The 10588-nt window shown below is 37.1% G+C and overlaps 2 protein-coding genes and 1 pseudogene across 3 annotated transcripts; all 3 read right to left on the reverse strand.

Annotated features, from left to right (window-relative positions):
* Window positions 1-1535: 1535 nt before the first annotated feature.
* Window positions 1536-2994, reverse strand: LOC311064306 (olfactory receptor 4E2-like; annotated as a pseudogene). The gene is made up of 4 exons: window positions 2754-2994; window positions 2560-2577; window positions 2234-2462; window positions 1536-1541 (listed from the first exon to the last, which is right to left on the reverse strand). The product of its transcript is annotated as an olfactory receptor 4E2-like (transcript).
* A 965-nt stretch (window positions 2995-3959) lies between these two features.
* On the reverse strand, window positions 3960-5954 carry LOC311064307 (olfactory receptor 4M1-like; the record flags this gene model as incomplete). The annotated part of the gene is made up of 4 exons (XM_084084141.1): window positions 3960-4021; window positions 5049-5227; window positions 5390-5789; window positions 5918-5954. The coding sequence occupies 4 exons, from the start codon at window positions 5952-5954 to the stop codon at window positions 3960-3962; spliced, it is 678 nt and encodes a 225-aa protein (XP_083940267.1).
* Window positions 5955-7713: 1759 nt separating this feature from the next.
* On the reverse strand, window positions 7714-8667 carry LOC311064308 (olfactory receptor 4B13-like; the record flags this gene model as incomplete). Its single annotated transcript, XM_084084142.1, has 1 exon — window positions 7714-8667. One exon carries the CDS (start codon window positions 8665-8667, stop codon window positions 7714-7716), a length of 954 nt encoding a protein of 317 aa, XP_083940268.1.
* Window positions 8668-10588: the final 1921 nt, after the last annotated feature.

The raw sequence follows: 10588 nt of genomic DNA on the forward strand, positions 1-10588 counted from the left end.
CACATACCACTTTTTGAGCTTGGCCCTGCTGGAGAAAGTGGTGGCGGTTGCATTTTACTCCAGGGCTATAGTACTAAGATATCACACCAGTGTCTTTAAATAAATTAAAAGGCTTTTATTTGCAGTCAGATCACATTTGTGTTAAAGACACAACTAATGACATGAGCAAAAATAAAAATATGGTTATCGATTGCATACTACACCTTATTTTATTATAGGCTATTAATAATGAAATGCTGCTGTATCATGTTGTATATTGAATTTCCCTTCTGAGGATCAATAAAGGTATAATTGTCTTGGAATGTAATATATCTGTATCCTTTCACTGGTGTACAAATATAAATTAGAAAGTAGACTGACTGTCAGTATCTCACTATTTAGCCCAATTCGTATTTCCATTTTGATGGTCAATTATTTCAGTATAATTTAGTTGTGATCTGACCTGAGAAGTTAACATGATGGGAATGTAATTAGATTTTCACAATGTAAAAAAAAAAAAGCACATTTAATAGATATGATATAAGTAAATGGAGACATGCTTAATATTTAGACTATTAATGAAAATATACTATTTATGCACAATCTATGTAAATATGTTTGGTATTGAAACCCTGCATTTGTAACTTATCCAAATAGTCTGTAACATAACTACATCTGGCATTTGTAACCAACAAAGATCGGCATTTGTATCAACCCAAACGGCTCTATCCATTCTAGACAGTGTTGGACACTCAAGAGACAGAGAGCTAGTGCAGCTACAGGGTAGAATAGGCTCTATGCACAGCAGCCATTTTGGAGAAAAATTCTTCTCGCTTCCTTCACAGGTGTTACCAATGATACTAATGAAGGCTCTGTTCTGGTCACTAGAAACACTCCATTTTGTTTCCCAAATGGCCCCTTATGGTGGGTGTGTAACTCTGAGAGTGTACAAATGGAACCAAATGGACCCGTAACATTTGTACACTCTCAGAGTTATGGGGGTCCTTGAAAATAAGACAACCACTGTGCCACACTAAATGGAACAGAGCCTTCATTAGTGTCATTGGTAACACCTGTGAAGGAAGCAAGGAAGGGGCCCAATTTCTGTCCAAAATGGCTGCTGTGCATAGAGCCTATTGTCCCAATGGTGCTACATGGAGTCTTGGCACTCTGTCAACCATCATCAGGCTGTACAACGTTTCCTTTCACAACAGCTCCAAATAGGACCTTAATGGGACCACAATGGAAACAAGCCCCCAGGGCTTGTTTGTGTTATACCTTCAGATAACTTTCCTGTAGCTTGTTAAATTGTAGCTTACTTGCCGTACATACAGTAGCCTACGCAATCAATAAAGTAATCAATCAGTCAGCTAGTCAATCAATCCAACCTCACCCAACTGCCCTGTTGTTATGTCTACTTTATTACGTGGCTGTGTCGAATACTCAATTCTGATTGGTAAAATCAAGGGATTCTGCAGTCTCTCGTTTCTTATTAAGATTTTGATTTCAAATTATTGATTTGGTTTGTAAGCAGCCGTGGAGTAAGCATGCTAATGTCATTCCTGGAAAATGAACACCAAGCAGGAATGACACAAAGCATTACACTATTTCCTATGTACAGGTTGTAAGTATCAAAGTCCTACAATACAATGTATGACACACGTTTACTATAGCATACTGTACATGTGACAAAATGTAGTTAGACATAATTAAAGCTTTACTGCACCGTCTATGCACATCATTCTGCTCACTTACAGCTTATTGTCCGTATTTTAGATACACATACATAACATCCTACGTAGCTGCTTCTGTCCTGCACTACTCCATTGGCATCGGATTTGTCATAATGTCCTGCATTAAGTGCTACAGTATATAATGCGCTTTTCATTTTATATATCTTATTTTTATCCATTGTCTCATTTTTTAACTTATGGAGGCCTATTTGTTAACTTTAAATCAAACTTTTACCTCAGCAAATACAAAATGACAAATGTTAAATGAATAACTGATTACTGTAACACATTTTAATAGCAATGTTTTGCAATTATAAGATGGGCAGCCAGCATAACTGTACATGTAAATATATATGTGACATATACACAAGGTGATAGCTGTACATACAATACAGTATACATATACATATTTCAGGGAGGTTAATGTTATACACACATTTTCAAAGACTTCCCCTTTTTAACTATTGATTTTAATAAAACATTGTGAGAATAATTGACATTTGATTTGATTACAGTATTACAGTAGGATCAAAACTCAGAATTCTTATTCGAATTTTGGTCAATTTAAAGCCATATATAAGCGGATTCAGAATTGGAGGAATAATAAGAAATTCGATTGCCATGAAGTTCTGGAAATCTTGAGACAAATCACTTGAGACAAATAGCATGTACATCAAATCTAAAAGCAGAGAAAAGTAAATAAAGAGATTACATGTGGCACACATGTTTGCATAAATTGATCCATGTTCTCTTTAGATGTTTGGCATGTTCCGATCAAATGCACATAAGACCAAAAAATAAATTAAAAATAGTAAATAGTAAAACAAAATGTTAAAATAAGAAATACCAGTGTGGAATTTGGACCCTGAGCAAGATAGTTTAATGACAAAATAGTTAACACAGTATAGTCTATTTATGTGTGATCCACATAATTGTGAATTTAATATTGACACTGTGTTCATGAACATACCAGAAAGAGGTAAGAACCAGGAGAAAAACACCAAGAGGAAGACCCTGGATTTTGTCATGACCGTGTGGTACACCACAGGTCGACAGCCTCATATCTGTCATATGCCATCAAAGATAGAATATACAAATCACTACAAGCTGCAGAGTGTATTACAAAACCCTGTAACAAGCATCCAGCATAAGAGATGGCATGAGGAGACAGTAGGTTAGAGAGGAATTTGGGGTAAAAGCCTGCAGTCCCATAAAGTCCACTAATAAACAGATTACACAGGAAGATGAGCATGTGTTCATGCAGTCTTTTGTCCATAATCATGATTACAACAATAGCAACATTTCCCAAAAAATGTATAAGTACACCAACAATGTTAGACAGAAGAGAGTACCTCTTTGTTCCAAAGTGGGATTTAAGACTGAAAGTGTAAACATTGCTATACCTGAAAAGTTATTCACATCAATCATTCCAAAGTTCAAAAATATGCTTTTAAACCATCAACTCACCCAAAAACACTACATACATTTACACCTGACCTGACACCAGCTACCACTAGTGTAGAGCATTCTTTGCTCATCTTATCTATATTTATATCCATATATACTTCAGAAGCTTGGGATTGAAATGGTCTTTAGGCCACCTCATGTTTAAAAGATTACAAAAATATGCCATAACAATTGTAGGTTGTTCTGTACATTACAGCAGCTATGTCATGTTTTGAATCATAAAGTTTACATAATGAATTATATATGAGCCAAAATTGTGTTGTTGTTTTTTTGCAATGGGAAGTAATTTGATTGAGCTCCTTATATTTTAATTCCTGTTCTCATTATAGAATGGAAACCTACAGTGTGATTTTTTTTCTCCATGATCAGCTTATCCCATACTGGGGGTAACTAAATTGTGCCAAAGGAACACTTTTTTTAGTGATCAATATTTTGTGAACTGTGACTTCAATACCACCTGCATCTTCATCAGAGTCAGTGACTCTGATGAAGATGCACTTGGCATCGAAACATTAGTCATCTGTATACTTATAGCAACTTGAAACAAAAGGGCATTTAATCGGCTCCAGTGATGCTCCAGTGCTTTATTCCTTCATTCCTGCTCCTGTGATGCATTTGACCTGCCGTTAAATGTTTGATGTGCGGTGGTCCTTCCTTTCTTATAGAAATAACGTGCTTTAAAATGGATGCTATGCTGACGGGTTTCAGATATGTGGATTTAACACAGTACACAGTCTGTAGATAGCGGAAGATATACAGCAGAGTGGGGAAGGTTTCTGTCTATTGCGGTAAAATGAGGTAAGATGTGAAGGTGCAGAGGATGTTAGGGGATGAGGTGGAGTCTGACGAGGTGAGTTTTTGGAGTGCAGAGGAAGACAGGGAGTCATTCTACAGTCCTGAATGATGGAGGGAGGTCATTTCACAGTCAGGAAGTGGAAGGGTCAAGATTGCTCGGAGCATTGTCCACGTTGTCATGGCGATGGCAGCTAGGGACAGAATGACAGATGCCCCCCTGTGTTTGCTGATCGCAATGTGCAAAAAACATTGTTCGGTTGGATCGTATTCTGAAGGTAAGGGGGTATGATGCCCTTACCTATCCTTGTAGGTCCTCACCATCAAATGTCAATGCAAGACTTACACTGTTCAGCTATCCCACCTTATGAAAGACACCTTAACTATTACGTCAACCCAGTGGCCTTGTGGTTGGAGTGTCCGTCCTGAGATTGGGAGGTTGGGGTTCAGTCCCCAGCCAAGTCATACCAAAGACTATAAAAATGGTACTTGGCACTCAGCATCAAGGGCTGGACTGATGGTAAGTCTCTGTGACATACTCTAAGACAGAAGCATTTGAAAACTGTGGGAGACAACAGTCTGGCTCGCAAGACTATGTCCTGGGGGTGTACTTGTACATCATGGCTGGGGGATGTCAAGCCCCCTCGTGTTACAGAAAAAAGACTCCTGCCCTATGGGCCACATGGCCCGGCAACCGTTGGTTCCCATGGCTACTTAACTATAAGTATTGATTTTGTGGAACACTACAGCTTACATGCCATAATAGATAATATTTATATAAATGTATAATTTATATTTATTTACTAAAGTTTATTAATAGTAATATAGTTTAATTAAAAATATGTGTCATTGTAAATACAATTGTAATAAAAGAAATACTGAAGAGATTGAGCGTTGGAGCTCTCTATTCAGTTGCCAAACCTTGTCTGGCTATTTTGCCCATCATTTGTCGTAAACAAAATTGAATTCTTTTTCGAACTTTGGTCAGCTTGAATCCATATATAACAGGATTCACTACAGAAGGAACGAGGAGATATTGTATTGATATGAAGTTCTTGAGGTCTTGAGACAAATTACCTGTCCCAAATCGCATGTACAGCACATCTAAAAAAAAACTATAAGTATAATTGATTAAGGATACTAAATGTGGCACACAGGTTTGCATAAACTTTGCTCTATTCTCAATGGAATTCGCACATTTTTTGATGAGATACATATAAGAGCAAAAAATTACAAGAACATGGGAGGCATAAAAGCTGTAATTAAAATATGCACTAACAATGAACAATTTGGACCTTGTGCAAGATAGCACGTGAACCAACAAGTTAAAACAATAGAGTTTGTTAATGTGTGTGCCACATAACCGTGCTCCTAATATTGTCATTGTATTCATGAACATACAATAATGTGGTAAGAACCAGGAGACAAATATCAAGACACATATTCTGTTTTTAGTCATAAATGAGTGATATGATAGAGGGCGACAGATAGCCAGAAATCTGTCAAAAGCCATCAGAGTTAGAATAGACAGGTCGACACAAAGTGCAGAGTGCATTACAAAACCCTGCAACAGACATCCAGCATACGAGATGACATGAGGAGATACTAACAGATCAAAAAGGAATTTAGGGTAAAAGCTTGCGGTCCCATAAAGTCCATTAATACACAGGTTACACAGGAAGATGTACATGGGTTCATGCAGGCTTTTATCCGTAATGATGCTTACAATGACAACAGCATTTACCAGCAAAATGATGAAGTAATACAGCAAAGAGACGCAAAAGAGCGCAAGTCTGTGTTCAATTGTGTGATTCAACCCTGAAAGAGTAAACACTGTAACAAATGAAACATTATCCATCACATTTAAACGTTAACAGTTTTCAGTAAACCTAGTTCAATAATGTAAGCCACTGACATATCAAGCTCACCCTATTGTCACCACAAACCCCTTGACACTTGTAGGAAGAGTCGAGCTGCGAACATCTTTTGCTCTCCTCTGCCCTCTGCCTTTTCTGTGTGTTTATATCTTCTCTCTGACAAAAACAATGCAAGCTTGGGATTTGTGTGTGTGTGTGTGTGTGTGTGTGTGTGTGTGTGTGTGTGTGTGTGTGTGTGTGTGTGTGTGTGTGCGTGAATTTAAGTAACAGTCAATACGTCAATACTAAAGTATCTCTCAGTAAGATGCCACTCTGTTTGCTTTTAAATCTCATCTCAATAGCTAACTTTTTAACTTACCTATGCCTATTAAGGTAATAATAATTAATTACTTTGCTAATAAGGTTCTGTAACTCAGAATAGGGTTATATAAAATATATATGAAGGGGAAACAAAATTGGTAAATATAACAATCATAACTAATGATATTAAAAACAACACAGCTAAAAAACATACTGATGCTACTTGCAAAATACTGATGCAAAAACAGTTATTCATGCTGCAAATGCAAACAGATGAATGAAAGCTGCATTGTGCCATGTTTGATAGTTATAAGGCCTTAAAATAATTACGTGCCATATGAATGTTTAATTGAGGCATACACTTTCCATCATAGGATAAGTTTCTACCCTCTTATGGCCCTTTCAACAACTGCAACCCTGGGTACATTAAAATTCACAGTTGTGAGTATGCGCACCCACACACAGTTTTTGAAAGATTTTCATATGGACAATAAATATTAACACCCACACACACACACGCACGCACGCACGTACGCACGCGCACGAACGCACACACGCACACACACACACACACACACACACACACACACACACACACACACACACACACACACACACACACACACACACACACACACACACACACACACACACACACACACACACACACACACACACACACACACACACACACACACACACACACACCCTTATGACCTTCTTGAAAACAGCAGAGTGACCTTGGCTTGCATGCAAACACAGCCCAAATTTGTACCACTAGCATGAATGCACCGTTAACTAGAATTAAATATATTGAGGTATCAACAAATGTACTATATTTATAATATTTGACATCTTATTTAGATGTCCCACAGACATAAGACACGGCTTTAGATTATCGTAAACGGATTTACAAATTGAACAAAGAAACAAATTGCCAGCAAACAACAGTGCATTGGAAAATCCTGAATAATTATAAGTGATCTGTAGATCAAATAAAGAAACGCTGGAGTCTAGTTTATATGTACTGTATATATGTTTATTTTAGGATCTGGTCAATGACGAATCTCATGGATGTCATGTGGTTCAATTTGATCCAAAAGTTTGATTGATTGATTGAATACTTTAGTAGCAGTTTGCAAAAACTAATAGCACAGGAAAGTACAGTTCAATACAAGGTCTGCTAAGTGGATTGTATAACCCAAAAAAGCCTATGGCTTGTTTCCATTGAGGTCCTTTGTACTCAATTTAATTGAGGACAAACATTTAACCCATTAAGACCTGAGGCGATTCTTTAAAAAAATCTAAATCATAACATTTTTTTGGGAAAAAAATATGTTTTCAAGATTTTTCAAAAATAGCAGATCTATATCTTCTATTTTTGAATAGCCAAAGACATCTAAAGTGACACAAAAGTGTTCCAAGTATCAATGGGCTAATGACAGACAAATATACACTACTATGCAAAACATCATATAAACAGTTTGAAAACATAAACAGTTTGAAAACAAAAACCCTCAAAATATGTATAAACGTATAAAACAGATAGACAGATTGTGAACCAATCACGTCATGCCTAAGTGATTACTTTTGACCATGCATGGCAACATCTTGAAAATATGTTTCCTAATGTCTGATAACGTCAAGCCATACACAAGAGGGTTCAGAATAGGAGGTATCACCAAAAATTCCAGTGATAAAATAATAGCCAAAACTGGATTATACTCTTCTACATTAAAACGGCTGAGGGCTATGTCACAAAATGCAGTGATGGAATAAATAAAAAATGTAATAGTGTGTGGTAAAACACTTAGTAGAGTTTTGCTCTTGAATTCGGAAGAACCTTTCCTAACAACAAGCAGAATTCGCAAGTAAGTATACAAGACATAAGCCAGGGGCAGAAAAACAGTAGTTGTGCTCACTAACATACCACCAATGTTGTTAATAAGGGTGTTCACACAGGACAATTTTACAACATTCCAGTTGCCACAGTATACTTTTGCTATCTCATTACCACACAAAGGAAGTCTGATGGATAAATACAGAAGAGTTGAAATGGTAAAGGCTGGATAGATAAACGCAAAGGCTGTCAACTTTGACACCGTCTTGGTTGTCATCTTGTCATGGTAGTGTAAAGGCTTACACACAGCAATATACCTATCATAAGCCATAATGCTCAAAATGGTGAGCTCATAACAGCCATACGAGTAAATAACATAGATCTGCGTGAAACAAGCCGGGCGTGATATCAAATGAGAATCAGAGAGAAGGTCTGTTAAGAATCTGATGAAGAAGGCAGAGGAACCATACAGCGAGTTGATGCAAAGACATAAAACAAAAATGTACATGGGTTCCTCATGCAGTGCTCTCTCTAGTGATATTACCAGTATTATGACAAGATTAGCAATGATAATGATGCCGTACAGGAGGAGGCACAAGACAAAGGCTGGGTAGCGATATTGCCCTATGTTCACAAACATTGTAAGGTTGAAATATAAGGGTAAAGTACCATTTTCCATTTAGCAACAGATGGTGTATCTCGAGTGTCATGGAGCTTTTCTTCCAGTCTGATTTGATGAAGATGGGGACAGATATGCAGCATGTAAGATCACAGAATACAATAAAAGGGTATCCATGAGAAGAACATTTAAGTTTAAATCATCAAATTATTATCATATTTACAATATTTATTGTTATATTTATTATTATTATTATCATTATTATTATTATTACACTTATTATTACCCTTATTATTATTATTATTATTATTATTATTATTATTATTATTATTATTATTATTCAGATGAATGTGTACGGCAAGAGCTCAATATTTCTAGACCTCACCTCGTTGATTATATTTAACAGCCTGGTGGTCAGTAACGTTCAGGAGGTCCATAAATTGCTGTTAGAGTGTCTGAGTCCGTACGAGGAGGTGAGAGGTGCATTTTTATCTTGTCCAAATTCCGTCATAACTATCTAGAGAATAAAGACATGCTCCAATAATCTTAGGGGTTTGATCACGTTGCCTTGATTGCGTCACTGAACAGCCCATCCTGGCTTTCATACTGTAAATTTACGTAGACATTCTACAAATGATTTTGATTCGATTCAAAAAGATTAAATAAATACATAAAAATATACACAATTATTGGGTGGCCATAGCTTAATGGGTAAAGGAACCTAGCCTGTAAACCAGACAAATCTGCCAATACAAAAAAAAAAGGAAATCGCCCAATAGAAGATATGCGTGTGACATCATCATCAAACCCGGAAGTTATGCAGGAATGCCTACTGAGTGTCAAAAAAATACTTTCTGGCCTTGACAGCCCATGCATCCAAACAGAAAAGTCATATCTGATTGCATTAAACAACATTAAACAATGTTAAACTCATTTTGCATGTTTCTTTGCCACTCGATTTGCCACTCGATGTGCCATTCACTTTAAGCATGCGCATATCCTCTATATCGACACAGTGATATTAGTCTGGCCATGCCAGTCTAAGAGAAGACAAGTGGAATGCTCTGTCAGCAGATGTGAAATCTCTGAATTCCCTTCCAAAGTTTAAGACTGATCTTAAATCATGGCTTCATTTAAATATTATTCGGGCCTAGATAAACTTTGCCCTTTTGCTCTCACCTGCACTCTCTCTGTGAACCTTTGTTGAGTCGCTTGTCTGCCAGTATGTGTACTGTTCTTAACTGTCTATAGTAGTATTCATTGTTGTGTTTTTGTTTGGTTCTGTGTACAGTCTGCTGAGTGTTTTAATGGACGACAATTGAAATAAGCTTCGGTTCAGTCCATCAATCCATTTGGCACTTTTGATCGTTGATACTGAGTTGTTTAATTGTTGCCAATAAAGTATTCTGTACTATTCTAAGGTCACCAGTTCACCTCCCGGCCTGCCCAGTAATAAGAGCTGAAGTTTCCCTGAGCAACACACTTAAAAGTAGGGTGATATTCTTTGGTTAAAAGGTTAATCACTATATTCAAATTCAGTTAGATCATTGCTATAGAGTTTTTGTTCAATAACAGGGGTTTCTTACCATACTTGCCACAAATGCTGTTCAGGGGGCTGCCATGAGAATAGTCACACCAAAAAAAAACTAAATTACACACATATGGGGCACTAGAGCAGAGTTACAACAGTGTCTAAAACTTCAAATGGCCACAACTCGGTGACCAGTGCTCTGATCAGTGCAATATAGGACTAGGATTTGAAGGCCGCACAGCGTCAAGGATTGTGCAGGATGTGTATGTACCTTAAAGGAGTAGTTCACCCAAAAAATTACTTATTTGCCATCAATTACGCACCCAATGAAGCATTGAATTCATGGATTTGTTTCTGTTTTTGTCGCATTCCTAAGCCAATCATTTGATTACCGGTGGAAAGATGCTAATGTATCCAGATCTTTGAGTCTCCTACTGGAAATACACCTGG

The sequence above is a fragment of the Gymnoscopelus microlampas genome, assembly GCF_963454915.1.
Source record: "Gymnoscopelus microlampas genome assembly, chromosome: 17".
NCBI lineage: Eukaryota > Metazoa > Chordata > Actinopteri > Myctophiformes > Myctophidae > Gymnoscopelus > Gymnoscopelus microlampas.